The sequence below is a fragment of the Sminthopsis crassicaudata genome, chromosome 5, assembly GCF_048593235.1.
Source record: "Sminthopsis crassicaudata isolate SCR6 chromosome 5, ASM4859323v1, whole genome shotgun sequence".
NCBI classification, from domain to species: Eukaryota; Metazoa; Chordata; class Mammalia; order Dasyuromorphia; family Dasyuridae; genus Sminthopsis; species Sminthopsis crassicaudata.
The window spans coordinates 266,676,772-266,701,060 of NC_133621.1; the positions used below are offsets into that span (position 1 = coordinate 266,676,772).

Here is a 24,289-nt window from a genome sequence, read left to right on the forward strand (position 1 = left end):
AAGTTGGTCCGCATTTTTACACTATTTGAAGTTATATGTAGGTCAAATATGGCCATTGGTTCTAGCCATATTCAACCATGTAGTCTAGCAAATCCAATTGATGCATGTGAACAATTCATAAGCTTCAGTATTTGAAAAAATTGGAATCAAACTAAGCTCTGCCTCCAGAAACAATGGGAAGACTTAACAAAAATAGATTCAATCAGATGGAGACATAATCTATATTTTCTCAAAAACAACTGGAGAAAAGGGCATATAATACAAATGTGTCCCATAGGTAGGAAAACCAGGGAGAAACTTCAAAAGAATGGCTTTAATAAATCTGCCATCTATACAACAGAGTTCAAATCTAGTCCTTTTCATTTATTAGCTGTGTTCCCTAGCCAGGAATGATAATACTTAAAGTATTTTAAGTACAACTGTTTGTTGTAAATTTGCAGCAAAAACAGAGATAAAAGTATATAAACCACAAAGATATTAGGTATTTGGGAGCTATTCATATCACCAATAATTGTAAGAGGAATGATTTGTCCATTTTTTATCTAGTCTATTTTCATCTGTATTCATTAAAAGTTCATGAAAATGTGTTTGAACTGCCACAGATTTCATACTGGGTTTCAGCCAAATACCTATAGGTCATTAAATTTTAATGATTTGTCTCTGTATTTGAGTATTGACAAACTAGATTTACTTGTTTATTCTTCATATATACATTGGCCTTCTCTCCAAGAAGTACATGCTTTTTCAAATAATTGTATCAATGATGACCAATTTGCTGTCCACAATATATACACAGTATAATACATATATGATGATGGAGTTATTACTTGCTCAGTGGGGCTTTGAATTAGCCAAACCATTGTCCAAATCTCTTCAAAATATATTGTGGTGCTAAATGTTAGAGAATGTTATAGAAGTTCTACAGGATATCATCAGGTAAGGAACAAACAATGGAGAGAATGTATCTCTTGATTAGATCTTGCGATGTCACAAGTATAACCAACATGTTGACCACCAGATTTACAAACTGGATCACAGACAATCCCTACTGAAACCAAAAGACCTACAAGGTGAACTGACATTTGGATTTGTTGGAAAAGCAAGGGAAAATTATTAGAGTATTAGGGGAAGGGGAAGGGGAACTAGGAGAAGGAAAAGAAGAAAAGAAAAAAAAAGGAAAATGAAAAAGGGGTAAGGGAAAGAAATAGGGGACAAGAGAATACTGATGAGGAGGGAGGAAGGGAGGGGGAAACAAAGAAGACCAAGGAGAACCAAAATTGGCAACAGGAACAGTTGGGGGAGCGTGTTGGGAGTGAGGGTCATCGGAGTGGGTATACATTGTTTCTGTATTCTTAGGTTCAGTGAATTTGGAGCTGAAAGAAATCAATGTGAGTTGGTGATGCAAAGAATACATTTCACATCATGAATGGAATAGAGAAAGGTAGCAGGGAAAAAAAGCAGGATCGGGAAAGTTGCAGAAATGTCCTTACAGATTGGACATTGAACCCAAGTCAGTAGAAAGTAGCAACAAAATACTGATACCTTCTACTCCACAATAATGTGACTTAAAAACAAAGCAGACTTTGATGATCTCTCCTAGTGGAAGCGTGCAACACTGGGATATAAAGTAATACAGAGAATGAAAGTATCCCCGTAGAATATTTGAAAATAGCCATGTTTTCTTACTCTTTTCTATCATATCCGTATCTCTTGTCTCTGAATTCATCAATGAACCTCCTAGAAAGTAACACCTTTAAAAACCCAATCTGGATCTCATCTAGCATTAGGATTTCATTTTAAAATATAAACCGAAACTCCAAGAGGAAGTGCTTTGCCCATGATTACGAAAGTAAGCAACAGAGCAGCTCCCGAGATTCGACCGCGAGACCTAAAGCTCATCCACCCTCGCGATCTCGATCTCGACTCTCCAAGGTGAGAGCTAACGGATCCGCACTCACGCACTCACCAGTGCTGTGTTTTGATCCTGTATCGCATCCGCGTGAGCTGCGGACCTGATAAAAGCACGCGCAGTTCAGTTCCCCTCCTGCCATTGCCAGAGTTGCAGTCGGCTCTAGGGCTGAATTGTTTCTTGCTGTTGCGGGCTCACAGGTTTCTAAACCTCTGGCTTGGGTTATTGACATTTCCCCTTTTAGTTCTTTAATCCCCCCTTTATTTTTACCTTTTAATTCCCCCTTTATTTTTCCCCTTTAATTCCCACTTTATTTTTCCCTTTAATTTCTTATTTTTCCCTTTAATTCGCCCTTTATTTTTCCCTTTAACTCACCCTTTATTTTTCCCTTTAATTCCTCCTTTATTTTTCCCTTTAATTCTCTTTATTTTTCCCTTTAATTCCTCCTTTATTTTTCCCTTTAATTCTCCCTTTATTTTTCCCTTTAATTCTCCCTTTATTTTTTCCCTTTAATTCTCCCTTTATTTTTCCCTTTAATTCCCCCTTTTTTTTTTCTCTTTAATTTCTGCTTTATCTTTCCCTTTAACTCACCCTTCAAGTTCTCCTTTAATTCCTCCTCGTATCAGGCTGAGGGGCCGGGAGGGAGAACTCCCTCCCGGCCCTGAAGCCTGCTTCCAAAATGAAGCTTTTTCATTTCGGCAAGAAAAAGCAGTTTCCACCTGGTCCCTCCATCAAGCTGCCGATGTTCTTTGGGTTCCAAAAATCCCTCTACATCCCAGGATACATGATCCAGAGCAAGGACCTCCGGAAGATTCACAAAGCTGCCTTGGCAGGCAAAGTGGCAAAAGTGCAGTATCGGCTGCTGTTAGGAAAAAACAGTGTAAACGATCAGGATAAAAAGAAGCGGTAAGAGCAAAGCTTGGGAGAGGGGGAGAGAAGCGAAAGCCCCCACCGACGGAACCTCAGACATCCTACCCCCATCCCTCCCCCTGAATGTTTGTCCCCTGCCCCAATTAACCTCCTCGAAATCAAAACACCTGAGTACCTGAGACAGGGTTAAAGTCAGGCTTTGACTCCTAGAGATTGGATAACGAGTCACAAAAACTGGTGATGCCTCCTCCCTCCTGCCTGTCCATTTTCAGTGAACTGGAAACTCCTTCCTTTGGCTTTTAACCCGGGTACAACTGGCATATTCTTAAATCAGTACAACGTGAGAGCTAATACTCTGCTGAAATATTGACATGCTTTAAAAGGACTGTGTCACAGTATCCATGAGGATATTTGAGGGATTTTCTTGGTAAAGTTACTGGAATGTTTTACCATTTCCTTCTAAAGCTCATTTTGACAGATAAGGAAATTGCGGCAACCAGAGTTCAGTAACCTGCTTAGGATCACACAACTGTAAGTATCTGACATCAAATTTGAACTCGGGTAGATGTCTTCCTGATTCAAAACCCAGAACACATTATTGTGCCACTTAGCTGCCCCAATTTGGACAAGATATGTGAAGAGTAAAAATTTAAAGGCAGAAAACTGCTTTTAAGATCTACTCTATATATCAGGCACAGGGTTAATAGCAACAGATACAAAGGATTGGGGAACAGGGATTGTTCCTACATTGTAGGAGCTCAGTCAGGTAAGGGATTTAATGAGCAAGGCAGCCTGAGAAACAGAGGAACCAGGAGAGACTAGTGTTACAAAACCTAGAGAGAAGGGAATAGCAAGAGAAAGGATGTAGTTTTAAAGGAGGGTCAAAAAGAAGGAGAATGGAGAAAAGACAATTAGATTTGGCAACTAAGAGATCCATTAGAAGAAAGAACATGAGTATCAACAGAAAATGACAGGAGAGGAATTGGAGATACCTCTTGTAGAGATTCCTCTCATGGCGTTTAGCTACAAAATATAGAGGCGTGGTATGATAGTGGGGATGGATTGATCAAGTAAAGTTTCTTTGGTGATTGGGGGAGAAGACATGGGTAAGTTTGGAGGCAAGCAGGGAAATAGCCAGAATGTAGTGAAAGATTGAAGATAAGTGAGTAGACGCATGATAGGTAAGATAGAATGCTATCTCTTGTATTTGTAGAAACATTTTCATTGGCAAGGAAAAGGGCTGCTACTTCATGTGAGGTGAAGGGAAAATATTGGTAGGAGGTATTTATAGATGAAATAGATGAGAAGGGTAAAAGAGATTTCAGGGAATGGCCTCAAATTTTGCTCAGTAAATATGAGCCAAGATTTTTAGCTCAAAAAGTGCAGAAGAGTGTACCATGGGAGGTTTGAGAAGAATTGAAAAAATTTCAAAAGACCTGCCATGGTATGTGGCATAATGAATTGTTTAGGGAAGTATAATATCAAAGGATTGCCTTGGATCAGTGAGAGCTCAATTGAGGTCACGTAACATAAATTTATAGTGGCCCTAGTAAGCACAGTTGCATGATTTTCTCCAGCCTTATTTGAAAACATATACACAGGAAGCCTGAGGCTTAGAAGGACAGTGTTGGCAATATGATACATGAGCAATAGATTTAAAGGAAGGCAATGGAGAGTTGAACAGCCGTAAGGGAAGTCAGTGGAGGGTTGAACAGCCATATTGCATAGTTCTCCAAAGAGTCAAGATGAAGAAAGGAGAAGAATGTAGCTAGTTCGGTAGTGATGGCCTTGGATTAGAAATCATGGTCTGGATGAAAAACAGAATTTAATTTTGCAAAGCAAAGGAATAGACAGAATGACAACAGATTGTGATCAGATGAGAGAAACGGGATTTGAAAGCATGGCAGTGCTGAATTTGTAGATGGTCTGCTGGGATAGGTGAAGTAGATCATAGGAAATGAAGTTGAGTGAAGTGAGTATGTCTAAGGAGTATGTCTAACCTGTATGTTGTTGAAGATAACACATGGGTGCAAATCACTATGTATAAACTAGATACATACAAGCAGAAATGGGAGTATTCTCACAGAGGGACAGCATTAATTTTAAAGGAAATAACTAAAGCCTCCTGATAGAAGGCAAGAATTTTGCTGAAATCAGGAGGTGGAAGTGTGGAGCATTCCAGTCATGGGGACAGCAAGTAAAGTTACTTAGTGTCAGAAGATGGAGTGCTATGAGTGGGGAAAGGACAGTGGACAAAAATTTATTAAATGTTTACTACGTAACTTACACTTTGCTAAGATTTTGGAATACACACAATTGTCAAAGACAAACCCTGCTGTCAGAGCACTCACGTTTCAATAAAGCAGATAACATGAAAACATAAAAGTACAAACATGATTCTCCATACAGGATAAACTAGGAATGATCAATGACATCAGTTTTAAGGGGGGTTGGGAAAAGCTTCTTTTAGAAGTTAGTATTTTAGCCAGGCTAGGGCAAGAGATGAAGGCAAGAGAAGAGAATTTCATGGTAAAAATGACTGGAGTCAGGAAGTGGGTGTGTTTTGTGCTACAGTGGACAGTATCTGCTCACTCCATGCTTACTCTCTCAACCAAACTACCGGTTACAATGGGCCAATTGGCTGCATGCTGTATAGAGCAGAAGAGACTCTAGTTGTCATAGAAAATAGAACTCAACCTAGAACTTGCTCAAAGTTTTTATATCTATGACATATATTCAAAGGCTTGTCATGTCTTCACTTTATTTTTCTTTAAATAATTTCCACAAGTATTCCCCCTACAACCCAACAATCCTAATTTCTTGAAAATATGGGGTATTGTATTTAATATAAACACATATAATATATATTTGTTAAAATACAAAAATAAACATAAATGCAAATGATTGGAAGTAACTCTTGCTTTAAAATATTTTTTTTTCTAAAACTAAAGAAAAATGAAAATCCTATACCTAAGCAGTATGTCAGTTCAAAGAAAATGTTAGTCCCTTTTTCAAGGTTGAGATACTTTTAAATATGATCAGAGAACTCTTGGTTATTGAGTCTAAACAGAATGTCACTATTTAATTTTCCACCACCAGTTTTAAGTTAGAGTATACTTGATGTAGAGACATACTCAAAAAGGTGAATATGGAATTTGTAAGTGAATATGGAACTTGTGAATTCATTGAAAATGGTCTCAGATTCTTCCCGTCTCCCCTCTACTTTTATGGATATATTCTCCCCTAAAATGCACAGAAACCAAGTTGCCCTCCCATCCTGCTTTCACTCAGCATGATGGTTTACTTTCTTTTTCACCCTCTTTTCCTGTATTTTGAGAATTTTATGCCGCTTTGCTTCCTTCCTTTCACTACTCATAACTCAGTTTCCTGCTTAAGTAATTTCACAAATATAGACAAACACCTTTTAAAAAATTCCTTTTTCCTTTCTGCCAGTTCCTTCCCAGAAATATCATTCTTTTATCTTGTCTTCTTTCCTGAATAAAAAAAGCCTATGTTTATATCATAGCTGATAAACAAGGAGTATGCCTGGATTAAGAAAGAATTAGTAGCATGAACTGAATGAACAAATTTCAGTTTCTATAAAGTTCCCTTCATAATCTCAATAATCAAAGGCTTCATTTCATCTCCTCTTTTTCTAATTGAATTTTTAAAAACATTAGCAGTTAACTTTTGTAAGAGACATAAAAGTCTTATGGGTTGTTTTTCTGTTTTGTTTACTAATTTAATCACTAATTTGTATTCCCCCTAATGACCCAGAAAGACCTGAATTATATTGAACCTTATGTACTTTCTTGTTGTTGGACCCTGAGCAAATTTATTTCTCAGTTTCTTCAATTTCCTCAAGTATGAGGATGATAATACCTACTTCCCAAAGCTCAAATGAGGTAATATTGGTAAAATGCGGAGCACAGTCTCTGAGTCATAGTAGACACATAAGAGATGCTAGCTTTCCTCTTTATTAAGGTACATCCAAGAAGGGGGAGGAAAAATTCTCTTCCCCTCTAACTCAGACACTGGAAGAAGGCCAGAAGGAAAAGGCAAAAGGAGAGTTCTGAAAAAACAAGAAAAAAATAAAATATACCAATATGAATATTTATATGAATATTCATTACATCAGTAATACATGAATTTATTGTTATGAATATTTCCTCCACCAATACATAACACAACCTCTTTACAACTTGGTGTAGATAATTAGCTAGGAGCAGGTGGTTTTCAATGGATAGAATGCTGGGCTTGGGGTCAGACTCATCTTTGTGGAGTTCAAATCTGGTGTCAGATACTAGCTGTGTGGCTCTGGGCAAATCTCTCAGTCTTGTTTGTCTCAGTTTCATCATCTGTCAAATGAGTTGGAGAATGAAATGGCAAACTACTCCAGTATCTTTACCAAGAAAACTCAACATGAGGAGACAAAAGTGGAACAGGATTAAAATGACTAGACAGAGACTGACATGTATTTAACAAATACACCATCAATGAAAACATTCATCCTCCTTTGAGCAACCTGGTAATATCTTTATGACCTTAGTTCGATTGGGCCATGGACAGCAGACATACCAGACCCTTACTTCAAATCCTATCCTCCATGGCCGAACTGCTAAAATGTTTACCCTGCTGGAATAGCCTATGGCCACCTAGAGCTGCATTTCAGTGCGTGTTTGTAGACAGTGCACACACATGCACATGTGCTTGTACAAAGATACAATATGTAAATGTATAAGGGATTTTTATGAAGCAGCTGCTTCATTAAATATTTTGTAATTGTGGACAAATATCTTTGTGATAAAAGTTATTAGACTTAACCACCAGGCACAGTGAAGCTCACTTATAATCCCAGTTACAGGGAGGCCAAGGCTGGCAGATCTCTGGAATTCATGAGTTCTGGGTTGCAGTGGGCCATGCCTATAGGATCTCTGCTCTATTTGGTATTAGAATGGTTAATTGCAAAGTACAATGGGCCAGCAAGTTACCTCAGGAGAGGTGAAGCAACCCAGATCAGAACCTGAGCAAAGTTCCCTTGATAATCTGTAGTGAAATCTACATCGATCTGCTAGATATTTCTCCTGCTCTAGCAATTTTGTGTATCACATCCAGCAATGAGAGTTAACCCACATTTTGTATTTATTTATGTGAGATAAGTGGCCATTTATTTTGGAAATGATTTACAGTTTAGGCATAAAAATAATAATGCATGGTATATTAAAAATTATCCTAACAATATTGCAATATTTATTGCTGCAGTATAATATCAAAGAATCACATTGCTCTTTCATTTCTGTAGAACATGTCTTCATTTGGCCTGTGTTACTGGACATTTAGATGTTGTGTCCCTATTAGTAGAAAGAAAATGTGAACTGGATTTGTTGGATCAAGATCGTCGAACACCCTTAATGAAGGTATGCATTAGTTAACCATGCTGTTCAATGAAATGAATTTGGATTTCTGTTTTTGATTAAGAAAATGAACTATTAGTACATAGCTCATTTAAATATCACCAATGTTGCTTGAATATACTAAATTTTATCTTACAGTATTATTTCTTTGTATACTATTGACAGGCAATCCAATGTCAGCAGGAGGAGTGTGCAACTATCTTGCTTGAACATGGTGCAGACCCTAATATTGGAGACAACAACAACAATGCTCTTCATTATGTTGCGTATTTTCAGAACATAGACATCGCAGCAAAACTGCTTCGCTATAAAGCTGATATTGAAGCAAAAAACAAGGTGGAAACTAACAATCTTGTAAAATAAAGTAGATTATCATCTAAAAAATCATAGTATCCAATGTACACATTTTATAATTCATTTATTTATGGAAGTATTTCTTTAATGAAAATAATTTAAAATCATTCTGTCATAATTCTGAAGTTCATTAGTCTTCAGAATTTCTAATGTAGGATGGAGGGGTGAGGAAGTCAGGGAGCACATATTACACTGGAGAGATTTCATTCACAGTGGAACTCCTAAGAAGGAAATTCCCTCTACTGATTTAGACCATGGATTGCTTTATGATTTAATCTTTAGAATATGGATTTTTCAACTGGGATCCATTAACTTTGAAAATGCTACAATAAGTTTATAGTTATTTCAATGTAATTGGTTTTGTTGTTTTGTATCTATTTTGGACATTTAAAAACATGATTCTGAAAAGTGGTTCATGACAAAGAAAAAGTTAAGAAACCCAGTGTTAGGGAGAGTCCTGGAGGTACTACATGGTCTCCCACTCAGTACATGTGTCAGCTGCAGGCCCTAAATCTAGGTCTTACTAACTTTGATGCCAGCTAGCTGTTCCATCAAATCTGTCTCTCCAGAATCTTCTTCGCATGGTCTATTAGGTCTGCTTCTCAGAATGCATTAGTTCTAGCAGATATTACCTGTATTGTTTTCTACATATAGACCTTTACAATGTGACTTTGTCATGAGGAAATGCCATAAGGCTTTTAGGAAAAACCTTTTGAAGTTTGTTCCTACTAGATATAGCTACACAGACAGAGTTTTTACAGGAAAAATTCTTAAGTACATGCTTTCTTTATCCTAATGACTACACATTTTCTTTTTTAGAACTGCTGAATGATTCCTGATTTGCTAAGACCTAATTCTTAGTCATTGTCACTTGAAAGAGAAAAAAAAAACAATAAATATATTAGGAGGGTTGATAAGAAAGGGAAAATGCTAGGTGAATGACTTTGTTTCAGGTTTAGCCCTCTCAAAACAAGACTGGTTTTTAATTTTTTAAATTTCTTGTTGTTGAGTCTGTTGTACACCTCAGGAGAATGGGTAAAAACAAGTAGTTTTCAACGTTAATCTCAGCCAGCATATAACTTTACCTTAGTAGAGTTCCGATGAAATAAGTTTGGCTCCATTTGGACAATAATTGCTTATGAAATGAAAAAAGAGAGAAGATACTCATGAAATAATATGAAAGATTCCCTTAGAAAATTTGAATTTCTGTTTTGTGATTTGATATCTACTTTTACTCTATCATTTTACATATAAGGAAACTTACAGCCCAGACAGATGAAATAATTTGCTTTATGGTCACATAGGGATTAACTAACAGAAGCAAGATTAATGCTCTAGTCTTCTCACTCGAGTGTTCCATTGTACCATATTTTCTGAACATGTCATTAGCAAATTCACAAAATATTTGCAAAATGTCATAAATTGAACTGAAATAAATATAGAATGCTTACTTAATATAACAATATCTTTATTCTAACTTTGCAGGAAGGCCTTACACCACTTTTTTTTGCAGTTAGAGCAAATAAGTGTGATATGGCAGATTTTCTGTTAAAGAATGGAGCAAATGTGAATGCCTTGGATATCTTTCAGAGGTATGATAATTAAAGCTTAAAAGACATGAAACCCCAATGTTTTTTGAGGAATAAAAACAACTTAAATAATGGAACACTTAGTGAACAACAATAATTGAAATTGAATATCATTGCAAAGCATTGAAAAATGTCAACATCAGTTATGAAAAGAAAATATCCTTATATTTATGAATGCAAGAAGGAAAAAAAAGTTTATTTGGGCATACTAATCATTGTTTACTATTTGCAGTTTTCTTTATTGATTTTAAATCAGCTACGATTATTCCATAGAACTTTTGAACTCTCATAATTCAGCTGATTCTCTTTATGAAATAATCTTAAAATCATTTGCATGGGGATTATAGCATGGAGCATCATCTATGAAAAGGGAAAAAAATCCCTATTTATGACTCTGCAAGAGAAAAAACAGTTCATGTGGGCATACTAACTATCATTTATTGGTGATTATTATTTGCAGTTTTCTTTATTCAGTTTAAATTAGTTAAGATTATTCCATAGAAGTTTTGAACTCTCATAATTCAGTTGATTCTCTTTATGAAGTAAGTTTAATGTCACCCATGAGGATTATACCTTGTATTTTCCTGCTACTTCTTGTTTCAATTTTCTCTTAAGAATATGCACATTGTTAAATGCAAATAAATAAATAGAATGATATGATGACATATTTTGATGGACCCTTTATCTTATACATTGTGAATACTCATGCCACGGATTCAAATTTTAATCCTTCCATCCAATCTCATCCTACAGGACTTTTGTCATTAAGAACCTAGGAAACTCCCTGAATTCTTCCCTTTGTTCTTTTAATATTTGAGGACCAGTGCAAGCTTTTGTTTTCAATTCAAGATTAGGCCACCTCTTTTTCTATTCATGTATGTTTGTGACATCACTTACTACATCAGACTCATCAAAATCACCTACTTGTACTCTCCATACATATGTCCATGGATTTTGGGGATTATCTAAATTTTGATTCTTCTGAAATCATGTGTTTCTGTTAAGTATTTTGTAAAATTTACTGTGGCCAAATATCATTCCTGAAAGAATACTGATGTTTATAAAATGAGCTTTTGTGGCAGTGTGAGCATTAGAGAAATGCTGTATGGTTTCTCAAATGAGATCCTACTGGATTTTGTTTTCTCAATAATTTTGAAACCAGTTCATTGTTGTTTTTCAATGCCCATGCAGACTTTTTGCGTGTATATGTCTATATGTATAAACACATGTACAAAGATATAGGTAAACCAACTAAATTAAATGGGGCTGCCCATTAAACTACATGGAATCTGGAAAATTCTTACTTTTCATGTAGTTTTTTAATATGGATTCTATGTCACCATATATGTGGGTCTTTTCCACATCAAAAAGCTTGCTGCAATTAGGAAAATGTCATCCCCAAATAGGAGCATTTGGAAATATTTCTGTCATATACAATCTATTCTTTTTGGACTTTGTGCAAAGCATCCTACATAGCATTGGCAAAAGCCAAAATATCCCTTTAGTGGAATGTGTTATCAAATCTTGTGTTCTTTTAACATTGCATGAAAGAAAATTTTTGGATATCACCAAAAAAATCCAAAACAAAACCCAATGACAGACCAATCCCAATCACAAAACTGATGTTATCCTAATAGATAAAAATGATTGGTTACTATTGTTGGAATGATTTCAGAATTAGTTGATTATGGTCATTCAGATCATAGACTGGCTGGAATTAAAAGTACAAATACAAATGAGAAGAAAGCATAAAGAAGAAATAGAGAAATGTAATCTGCTGTAATTAAAAATGCTATCAACTCTTCCCAATGAGAAAATCAAGCAAATACTAAACCATTGTTCCAATAAAAAAGGCAAAATAGCCCAGAAATTGCATCAGTTGGGAAATGACATCTCTCCCAACAAGAGAGCCATTATATTAACTCGAGCTTAGAATACAACACAATTTGTTAAAAATAATGAGGAGGAATATAGATGAAGATTAGTGTTGCTTCACAAAGAAATGAAAAACCATTAAAGAGAGAATTTGTTTCACTTTTCTCTAATTGCTGGGCATTCCTTCAATGTTCAATATTTGGTGAACACAAAAAGGACTACTATAAATATTTTTGTTATGGAGGTCCTTTTCCCTTTTTTATAATCTCATGAGAATACAGACCTAATATATCTGTTCTTCGAGGTTTACTTGCCTGTTGCAGATAGTTCAAATCGCTCTCCAGCATAGTTGGATCAGTTCACAACTCTACCAACAATGCACTAGTGTCCCAATTTTCTTACATATTCTTCAACTTATAACTTTTTCCTTTCTTATAGTATTAGTTAATATAATGGTTGTGAGATACTTCAGACTTGTTTGACTTCTTTCTAAACTTTTAGAGAAATTGGGTTTCTTCATCTGAAAAATTCTTGCTCATTTATTAACTGGGGAGTGGTTTGTATTCTTATAAATTTGACATAGTCCTTTATATATTTGGGAAATGAGGCCTATATCATAAATACTTGTTACATAAGTTATTTCCCAGCTTTCATTCTAATTTTGGTTGTATAAAAATTTTTGTTTTTATAAAAGCTTTTGCTTATGATATCATGCTTCTTGTTTAAGTCATGCTTTGACCTTATCTTAGTATACAATGTGAAATGTTGGTCTATACCTAGTTTGGGTCCTATTGTTTTCTAGTTTTTGCAGCAATTTTTGTCAAATAGTGAGTAATTCTTAACCCAAGGGGTAGGGTCTTTGGGTTTATCAAACACTAGGTTGCTATGATCATTGACTATTCTCTGTTCCACTTTTCCGCTACTCTTTTATGGACAGTACCAGAAAATTTTGATGATTACTGCTTGATAATGTAGTTTGAGATCTGGTATTGCTAGACTATCTTCTTTTATATTTTCTTTTCATTAATGCCCTTGATATTCTTGATGTTTTCTTCAAGGAAATGAATTTTGTTTTTGTTTTATGATTTTCTAGCTCTATCTAATGATTTTTGATAGTTTGTTCCATGACACTGAGTAAATAAATTAATGTAGGTAAAATGATCATTTTTTATATTATTGTTTATATCTTATTTTTGTCAAAAGAATTTTATAATTGTATTCAGACAGTTCCTGGGTTTGTTTTGGCAGTAGACTCCCAAGAAATTTATTTTGTTTATATCTATTTTGCATGGAGTTTTTCTTCCTGCCTCTTGATTATGGGCCCTGTTGGTCATATAAAGAAATGGAAATGATTTATGTGTGTTGGACTACAACTTTACTAAAGTTGTTAATTATTATAGTTCAATATTTAGTTGATTTAGGATACTTTCAGTATACCATTATATATCATCTGAAAGAGTGATCATTTTGTTTCTCATTGCCTATTTTAATTTATTCTATTTCTTTTTCTACTTTTGTTACTATAGCTAACATTTTTAGTATTATGTCAAAAAATAATCATGACAATTGACATCCTTGCTTCACTCCTGATTTTACTGGGAAGTCTTCTAGATTATCTCCATTACATATAATGCTTGCTGATATTGTTAGGTAAATACTGCTTATCATTTTAAGGAATATAAAATGTTGCTTTTCTTTTTACTCTCTAGTGCTTGTTATAGGAATAGGTGCTGTATTTTATCAAAAGCTTTTTAAAGCATCTTTTGAGATAATCATATGGTTTCTATTGCTTTTGTTATTGATATAGATAACTCTATTGACAGTTTACCTGATATTAATCCAGTCTTGCATTTCTGGTCTAAAGTCGATCTGGCCATAGTTTATAATCCTTGTGATACATTGCTGCAAAATCATTGCTGTTGAGTAAGAATTTTTTTCCATTGATATTCCTTTGGGAAATTAGTCTATAATTTCCTTTCTCTGTCTAGGTCTTTCTGATTTAGGTATGGTGTCAAATTGGTGCCAGAAAAGGAATAGTAGAACTCTTTCTTTGCCTATTTTCCCAAATAATTTATATAGTATTAGAATTAATTTTTCTTTGAATGATGATTAGAATTCCCAAGTGAACCCATTTGGCACAGGGACTTTTTTTTTCCTTAATGACTTTCTCAATTACTTTTTTTTAAGGTATCGTTATTTAAGCAAGCATCCCATTTTCCTGATCTATTATTAATCTAGGTAATTGATATTTTCCTAAATATTCATTGATTTTTCCTTATATGGTGAGATTTATTGGCATAGAATTGGACAATTTTTAACCTAATGATTGTTTTTATTTCTTCATTGGTGATAATTTCATTCATTTTCTTTTTGACAGTGGACACATGGTTTTCACCATTTTTTAAAAACACATTAACCAATGGCTTATTTCATTGATTTTTCATTAAAACAGCTAGTAGATTTATTTACTAGTCTAATACTTTTCTTAATTTTTTTGTTTACTTTAAATATTTTGAATCTCATATTTGGTTGTGAGGAATTCTAATTTGGTACTCAGTTGAGGATTTTAAAAATTTATTCTCTTATTAGGTGTTTTTTTTTGTTTTGTTTTGTTTTGTTTTGTATTTGTTTTGAGTTTCATACACAGTTCATTGATCTATTCTTTGTCTATTTCACTGAAATAAGAATTTAGAGAAGCAGATTTTACCCTAACTACTATTTTGGCTGCATCTCATACATTTTGGTATGTTATCTCATTATTGTCATTCTCTTTTATGTCCTACAACTTTGCTAAAGTTGTTAATTCATTCTAGTATTTTAGTTGTTTCTCTAAATATTCCATATCACTGCAAAGAGGGATAGTTTTGTTTTCTCATTACCTACTTTAAATTCTTCAATTTCTTTTTTTTTTTTCTTTTGCTGATAAAGCTAACATTTCTAGTACAATATTAAATAGCAGTGGTTATAAGGGGCAACCTTGTTTTAACCCTAATTTTATTGGGAATGTTTCTATCTTATCTCCATTGAATATAATGCTTGATGATGGCTTTAGATAGGTGATATTTATCATTTTATGAAAAACTCAATTTATTCCTATGCTCTCTTGTTGCTGTTGTTGTTTGTAATAGGAATGGGTGTTTTATTTTGTCTATTGAGATAATCATATGATTTCTGTTAGTTTGCTTATTAATATAGTCAATCAATGCTGATAAATTTTCTGATATTAAGACATCTTTGTATTCCTGGTATAAATATCATTTGGTCATTTTGTATTATTCTTGTGATAAATTCCTATAATCTCTTCTAAAATTTTATTTGTTTCTTCTTATTTCCCAGTTAAATTTAAAATGTATTTTAACATTTGTTTTTAAAAGTTTTGAGTTCCATATTCTTTCTCTTGTGCCTGTCCACAGCTCCGATTAAGAAACCACAAGTGAAGTTATGCAAAACATTTCCATAGAAGTCACATTGAGAAAGAAAACATAGATGTCCCATCATAAAAAAAAGAAGAAGAAAAAAGCTTGAAGTATAGGTAGGGACAGAGGGAAGGAGAGAGAGAAAGGAAGGAATAGAGGGAAGGAGAGAGACAAGACAGGGAAGGATGGAGGCATGAAGAAGGCGAAGAGGAAGGGAAGGAGGCAGAGAGATGGAGAGGAAGAAGGAGAAAAAGATTGAAAAGGAGAGGGAAGAGAAAGTATGGTTCATTCTGTATTCAGACACAGTTTCTTAAATCAGTCCTTCAGAATAGTCATAAAATATTTTATTGCTTAGAGTAGCAAAGTCATTCAAAGTTGGTCATCTCAAACCATTGCTATTAATTAGTACACAGTATATGTCACTTTGCTTGAATTCATGGATGACTTTCCAGTATTTTTTTTCTGAGCTTAACATTTAACAAAGAATAATATCCCATGGCAATCATATGCCATATTATTCAGCCATTTCCCAATTGGTGGGCTTCTCCTCGATTTCCATTTTTTTTTTTGCCCTGAGAAGAGAACTTTTACAAATATTTTTGTACTTATAGTTGTGTTTACTTTAAAAAATCTCTTTTCATATTTAAAGTTAGTAGTGGTATTATTAGGTCAAAGGATATACCTGAATTTCTAGCTCTTTGGGCATAGATCATATCTTCTGATCATTTATCATTTGGGCCATAACTCATTATTTTTTAAAAAAAAATTACTCAGTTTCCTCTATGTTTGAGAAATAAGGCGTTATCAGTGAAACTTGCTCCAAAATTCTGTTTATAATTACCATTGTAATCATATTCCCCCTTGTTCTATTCTCTCTCCTTTCACACTAACACTCCACAAAAAATGTTTTATTATTGACCAAACCCTACCCCAATATGCTCTCTTCATTTATCACTCCTTCTTCTTCCAATATTCCATTACTGTCCTATTTTCCTTTAAAAGAAGATATTTCTATACCTGTATATTGTACATTATTTTCTTTTTGAACCAGTTCTAATGAGAATGAGGTTCATTTACTTCCCCTCTCATCTCCTTTTCCACACTAGTATAGAACCTTTTTCTTGCCTCTCTTTTTATGGCAGATAATTTACACCATTCCACTGTTCTCTTTCCTTTTCTCCTAGTGCATTCATCTATCACCTCATAATTTCATCATTTTTATTTTGTCTGTCTTATTTTATTATTATGTTTACCAACTATGTTCAAAAAGGTTTTTTACATTTGTTTTTACAATTTTTGAGTTCTAGATACTTTCCCCTTATTTCCTCCCACAATTAAGAAACCACTTGTGAAGCTAGGCAAACCATTTCCATAAAAGTCAAGTTCTAGAAAAATAAACATAGATGTCCAAATCTAATGAAAGGAAAAACACTCAAGAAAAATTAAATAAAAAAAAAACAGAGAAATAGAGAATGTTTTAATCTGAGTTCAGACACAATCAGTTCCTTCTGTGGGTAAGGATGGGTACTTTCTTCATAAGTCCTTCAGAGTAGTTGTGGATGATTATACTATGGAGAATAGCAAAGCCATTTACATCTGGTCATTGCAAAACACTGCTATTACTTTGTATCCAATCCATTTCACTTTGCTTGTGTTTGTGGAGGATTTTCTGAGTTTTGTTTTGTTGTTTTCTTTTTTTCTGAAAACATTCTACTCAACATTTCCCAAAGAACGATAATATTCCAAAGTAAACACACACTTCAGTTTATTGATCCATTACCCAATTGATAGGCATCTCCTAATTTCCCAAGCTTTTTTGCCCTGAGAGTTGCTGTGAATATATTTTATATGTAAAGGACATTTTTCCTTTCTTTTTTTTCCTAAACTTTTTTGGTATTCATGCCAAGTAGTGGTAGTGTTAGGTCGAAGGATATGCATGAATTTGTAGCTCTTCAGTTGCAGATCATATATTTTGATCATTTATCAATTGGTGAATGATTTAACTTTTATAAATTTAATTCATTTCTCTTCATGTTTGAGAAATGATGACTTATCAGAGAAACTTGCTTTGAAATTCTTTTTGCAATTACTATTGCTAACTATAATTCCCCCTCCTCCCTCCCAATTTATTTTCTCCCTCCTTTCACCCTCTCTCTCCTCAAAAGTGTTTTGGTTCTGGGACCTCCCCCAATATGCCTTTTTCTTTTCACTTCACCCCCATTTCCCTCCTATTTCCCTGCAGAATAAGATATGTTTCTACATATCTTATTGACTATATATTATTCAATACATATTATTATTATTAAAAGAGTTAAGATTCACATTCTCATAGTCTCGTCTCCTTCTTCCCATTTGTAATGTGCAGGCTAGCTTTCTGGAGGTCCTCCAGAAGGGTCTTGGTCTCAGCAGGATAGACACCACTAGAATGGTCAAGAATAGAGACTAGATTTCTTTATTCTAGCCCAGTCTTGACCTTAGTGCAAAAGGCATGAAAGCCATCAGTAGGCTGGTCAAAGACTGTCTGTCTTTCAGTCCTCCTTAGCCCTTATAATGCCTTATTGTAATTAGATCATTACAGGATACTAATTGTGTGTCAACTTAGAGAATCATTACATCACCATACTATGTATATATGTGAACTGGAGAACCATCATCTCATCTTTTCCTCTGAGTTGACAGCTTATTTCAAGTATACTTCTCCAGAGTTCCAGTCCTCTACAACCTTCACTATAAGTTTTTTTTCTTGACTCTTTTTTTTTTGATAGATAATTTTCACAATTCTACTTCTTTTCCCTTTTACCCAGTAGATCCCTCTCACCACTAAATTTCTTTTTTTTTTTTTTTTTTCCTTTCTTTACTTTTTTTTTTTTTTTTTTTTTTTTTTTTTTTGCTGTTGAGGCAATTGGGATTAAGTGTTGACTTGCCAGGGTCACACAGCCAGGAAGTGTTAAGTGTCTGAGACCAGATTTGAATTCAGGTCCTCCTGACTTCAGGGCTGGTGCTCTATGCACAGTGCCACCTAGCCCCAACTTCATTATTATTATTATTATTTTTTGAGGCAATCTGGATTAAGTGACTTGCCCAGGGTGGTTAGGTTCTTACTAAGTGCTAATGAGATAATGAGATATTAGGTTCTTAGTAGGTGCTAAATCGGTATTTAACAATTCTCTAGTTCTGGCCTTTGGGGGGAGTTTTACCCCTTTGAACTCCTGGGGAGGAGCTTGCATGCTTAGGAGGAGCAAGTTCATTGGTTGAAGTATTTTTCCCAGAAGCCCTTGCATTATCCCATGCCCATTCTCTTGGAGGATAAAAGAAGGCATCACTCAAGAGATTGAGAGTCTTGTCTGGGCTAGATCTGGGGTGGCTCTCTGGAGGAAAGAAGAGTCTCTACTCTAGGTCAGAGTTGGCAGCTGAGAGATTGAGTTGAGACAGCAGATCTCCTCCCAGATAGCAATCAGCAGTCTCTGGAGACAACAGAACATTACACAGGGTCACACAGCTAGGAAGTGTTAAGTGTCTGAGACCACATTTGAAATCAGGTTCTCCTGACTTCAGGGCTGATGCTCTATCCACTGTGCCACCTGGCTGCCCCAATTTCATTATTTTTTTTAAATTTTATCCCTTTGTATTCAACTTAAACTTGTGTCCTTTGTTTACATATACTCCTCTTACCTTCTTAATAATGAGAACGTTCTAGGAATGTAAGCAGATAGGCCTTATGATATCATTTTCCTTGTTACCTCCTTATGTTTATTTTTTCTCATTTTAAAAAATTAATTTTATAATTAAAACATTTTTAGACAGTACATATGCATAGGTAACTTTTTACAACATTATCCCTTGTACTCCCTTCTGTTCCAAATTTTTCTCCTCCTTCCCTCCACCCCCTCCCCTAGATGGCAGGCATTCCCATCCATATTTAATATGTTATAGTATATCCTAGGTAAAAAATATATATGTGCAGAACCAATTTTTGTTGTTGTTGTTGTTGTTGCAAAGGAAGAATTGGATTGGGAAGGTAAAAATAACGGAGAGAAAAACAAAAAATGCTAACAGTTTACACTCATTTCCCAGTGTTCCTTTCCTGGGTGTAGCTGATTCTGTCCATCATTGATCAATTGGAATGATATTATCTCTTGTCTATGTTGAAGATATCCACTTCCATTAGAATACATCCTCATACAGTATCCTTGTTGAACTGTGTAATGATCTCCTAGTTCTGCTCATTTTGCACAGCATCAGTTGATGTAATTCTCTTCAAGCCTCTCTATATTGATCCTGTTGGTCATTTCTTACAGAACAATAATAGTCTATAACATTCATATACCATAATTTACCCCACTATTCTCCAATTGATAGGCATCCATTCATTTCCCCATTTCTAGCTACTACAAAAAGGGCTGCCACAAACATTTTGGCACATAAAGGTTCCATTCCCCTCCTCAGTATTTCTTTGGGATATAAGCCCAATAGCAGCAATGCTGGATCAAAGGGTCTGCACAGTTTGATAACTTTTTGGGCATAATTCCAGATTGTACTCCAGAATGGTTGGATTCTTTCACAACTCCACCAACAATGCATCAGTGACCCAGTTTTCCCACATCCCCTTCAACACTCATCATTATTTATTCCTGTCATCTTAGCCAATCGGACAGGTGTGTAGTGGTATCTGAGAGTTGTCTTAATTTGCATTTCTCTGATCAATAGTGATTTGGAACACTTTCATATGAGTGGGAATAGTTTCAATTTCATCATCTGAAAATTGTCTGTTCATATCCTTTGACCATTTATCAATTGGAGAATGGCTTGATTTCTTATAAATTAAGAGTCAATTCTCTGTATATTTTGGAGATGAGGCCTTTATCAGTACTTTAACTGTAAAAATGTTTTCCCAATATGTTACTTTGCTTCTAATCTTGTTTGCATAAGCTTTTGTTTGTACAAAAGCTTTTTAATTTGATGTAATCAAAATTTTCTATTTTGTGATCAATAATGATCACTAGTTCTCCTTTGCTCACAAATTCCTTCCTCCTCCACGAGTCTGAGAGGTAAACTATCCTATGTTCCTCTAATTTATTTATGATCTCATTCTTTATGCCTAAATCATGGACCCATTTTAATCTTATCTTAGTATGTGGCCTTTAAATGTGGGTTCATGACTTGTTTCTGCCATACTAATTTCCAGTTTTCCCAACAGTTTTTGTCAAATAATGAATTCTTGTCCCAAAAGTTGGGATCTTTGGGTTTGTCAAACACGAGATTGCTATTTTTATTCACTATCTTGCCCCGTGAACCTAACCTAATTCACTGATCAACTAGTTTATTTCTTAGCCAATACCAAATGATTTTGGTGAGTGCTGCTTTATAATATTAGTTTTAGATCAGGTACAACTAGGCCATCATTTGATTTTTTTTTTTCATTACTTCCCTTGAAGTTCTCGACCTTTTGTTCTTCCATATGAATTTTGTTGTTATTTTTTCTAGGTGATTAAAATAGTTTCTTGGGAGTCTGATTAGTATAGCACTAAATAAATAGATTAGTGTAGGGAGTATTGTCATCTTGATTATATTCGCTTGGTCTATCCAAGAGCACTTAATGTCTTTCCAATTATTTAAATCTGATTTTATTTTTGTGGCAAGTGTTTTGTAATTTTGCTCATATAATTCCTGACTTTCCTTTGGTAGATATATTCCCAAATATTTTATACTATCGACCGTTATTTTGAATGGAATTTCTCTTTGTATCTATTGTTGTTGGATTGCATTGGTAATGTATAAAAATGCTGAGGAGTTATGTGGATTTATTTTGTATCCTGCAATTTTGCTAAAGTTCTGAATTATTTCTAATAGATTTTTAGCAGAATCTTTGGGGTTCTCTAAGTATACCATCATGTCATCTGTAAAGAGTGATAGTTTGATTTCCTCAATACCTACTCTAAATCCTTGAAGGTCTTTCTCGGCTCTTATTGCTGAAGCTAGAGTTTCTAGTTCTATATTGAATAGTAATGGTGATAGTGGGCAACCTTGTTTCACTCCTGATCTTACTGGGAAAGGTTCCAGCTTATCGCCATTACATATAATGTTTACTGACGGTTTTAAATATATGTTCCTTACTAGTTTAAGGAATGGTCCATTTATTCCTAAACTCTCCAGTATTTTTAGGAGGAATGGATGTTGGATTTTATCAAATGCTTTTTCTGCATCTATTGAGATGATCATATTTTTGTTATTTTGGTTATTGATATGGTCAATTATGCTAATAATTTTCCTAATATTGAACCAACCTTATATTCCTGGTATAAATCCCACTTGGTCATAGTGTATTATCCTGGGGACGATTTTCTGTAGTCTTTTTGCTAATATTTTATTTAAGATTTTATCATCAATATTCATTAGGGAGATTGGCCTATAATTTTCTTTCTCTGTTTTCAGCCTACTTGGTTCAGGTATCATTACCTTGTCTGTGTCATAAAAGGAATTTGGTAGGACTCCTTCAATCCTTATTTTTTCAAATAGTTTATATAGCATTGGAGTTCGTTGTTCTTTAATTGCTTGGTAGAATTCACATGTAAATCCATGTGGTCCTGGGAACTTTTACTTAGGGAGTTGGTTAATAGCTTGTTCTGTTTCTTTTTCTGAAATGGGACTATTTAGACTATTTACTTCTTCCTCTCTTAATCTGGGCAAGCTATATTTGTGAAGGTATTCTTCCATTTCATTTATGTTATCGAATTTATTGGCATAAAGTTGAGCAAAGTAGCTCCTACCTATTGTTCTAATTTCCTCTTCATTAGTGGTGAGTTCTCCCTTTTCATTTTTTTTAAATTTTATTTATTTATAGTTTTTTGACAGTATATATGCATAAGTATTTTTTTAAACATTATCCCTTGTATTCATTTTTCCAAATTATCCCCTCCCTCTGTCTACTCCCTCCCCTTGATGACAGGCAGTCTCAAATATTTTACATATGTTACAGTATAACCTAGATACAACATATGTGTGTAAATACCATTTTCTTGTTGCATATTAAGTATTAGATTCTGAAGGTATAAGTAACCTGGGTAGATAGACAGTAGTGCTAACAGTTTACATTCAATTCCCAGTGTTCCTTCTCTGGGTGTAGTTGTTTCTGTCCATCATTGATCAACTGGAAGTGAGTTGGATCTTCTTTATGTTGAAGATATCCACTTCCATCAGAATACATCTTCATACAACATACAGCGATCTTCGGGTTCTATTCATTTCACTCAGCATCATTCATGTAAGTCTCTCCAAGCCTCTCTGTATTCCTCCTGCTGGTCATTTTTTTTTTACAGAGCAATAATATTCCATAACCTTCATATACTATAATTTACCCAACCATTCTCCAATTGATGGACATCCATTTATCTTCCAGTTTCTAGCCACTATGAAAGGAGCTGCCACAAACATTTTGGCACATAAAGGTTCCTTTCCCTTCCTCAGTATTTCTTTGGGATATAAGCCCAATAGCAGCAATGCTGGATCAAAGGGTATGCAAAGTTTGATAATTTTTTGGGCATAATTCCAGATTGTACTCCAGAATGGTTGGATTCTTTCATAACTCCACCAACAATGCATCAGTGTCCCATTTTTCCCACATCCCCTCCAACATTCATCATTATTTGTTCCTGTCATCTTAGCCAATCGGACAGGTGTGTAGTGGTAACTGAGAGTTGTCTTAATTTGCATTTTTCTGATCAGTAGTGATTTGGAACCCTCTTTCATATGAGTGGATATAATTTCAATTTCATCATCTGAGAATTGTCTGTTCATATCTTTGACCATTTATCAATTGGAGAATGGCTTTATTTCTTATAAATTAGAGTCAGTTCTCTATATATATTGGAAATGAGACCTTTATCAGAACCTTTAACTTTAAAAATATTTTCCCAATTTGTTACTTCCCTTCTAATCGTGTTTGCATTAGTATTGTTTGTACAGAAACTTTTTAGTTTGATGTAAACAAAATCTTCAATTTTGTGATCAATAATGATCTCTAGTTCTCCTCTGGTCATCAATTCCTTCCTCCTCCACAAGTCTGAGAGGTAGACTATCCTCTGTTCCTCTAATCTATGTATGATCTCATTATTTATGTCTAAGTCATGGACCCATTTTGATATTATCTTGGTATTTGGTGTTAAGTGTGGATCCATATCTAATTTCTGCCATACTAATTTCCAGTTTTCCCAACAGTTTTTTCCAAATAATGAATTTTTATCCCTAATGTTGGTATCTTTGGGTTTGTCAAAGACTAGATTGCTATAGATGTACCCTTTTTTGTCCTTTGTATCTAATCTGTTCCACTGATCTACCGGTCTATTTCTTAGCCAATACCAAATGGTTCTGGTAACTGCTGTTATATAATGTAGCTTTAGATCACTTACACTTTGACCACCTTCATCTGACTTTTTTTTCATTAGTTCAATTGCAATTCTCGACTTTTTATTCTCCCATATGAATTTTGTTGTTATTTTTTCTAGGTCATTAAAATAGTTTCTTGGGAGTCTGATTGGTATAGCACTAAATAAATAGATTAGTTTGGGGAGTATTGTCATCTTCCTATCCAAGAGCACTGAATATCTTTCCAATTATTTAAATATGACTTTATTTTTGTGGCAAGTGTTTCGTAATTTTGCTCATATAATTCCTGACTTTTCTTTGGTAGATATATTCCCAAATATTTTATACTCTTAACATTTGTTTGGAATGGAATTCCTCTTTGTATCTCTTGCTGTTGCATTTTGTTGGTGATATATAAAAATGCTGAGGATTTATGTGGATTTATTTTGTATCCTCCCACTTTGCTGAAATTTTGAATTATTTCTAGTAGCTTTTTAGCAG

At 34.4% G+C, this 24,289-nt stretch overlaps 1 protein-coding gene across 6 annotated transcripts in view; it reads left to right on the top strand.

Moving 5' to 3' along the window:
• Window positions 1-2,503: 2,503 nt before the first annotated feature.
• LOC141544580 (ankyrin repeat domain-containing protein 26-like) overlaps window positions 2,504-24,289 on the top strand; it is a 132,903-nt gene continuing 111,117 nt past the window's right edge. For 2 of the 6 annotated variants that reach the window (XM_074270953.1, XM_074270956.1), the window contains exons 1-4: window positions 2,504-2,815; window positions 8,082-8,196; window positions 8,359-8,529; window positions 10,033-10,139. In XM_074270953.1, coding sequence (XP_074127054.1) covers window positions 2,589-2,815; window positions 8,082-8,196; window positions 8,359-8,529; window positions 10,033-10,139 — 620 coding nt within the window. In that variant the 5' untranslated portion in view covers window positions 2,504-2,588. The remainder of the gene's footprint in view (window positions 2,816-8,081; window positions 8,197-8,358; window positions 8,530-10,032; window positions 10,140-24,289) is intronic. The other 4 variants (XM_074270951.1, XM_074270954.1, XM_074270955.1 and 1 more) reach the window with 2 other exon arrangements.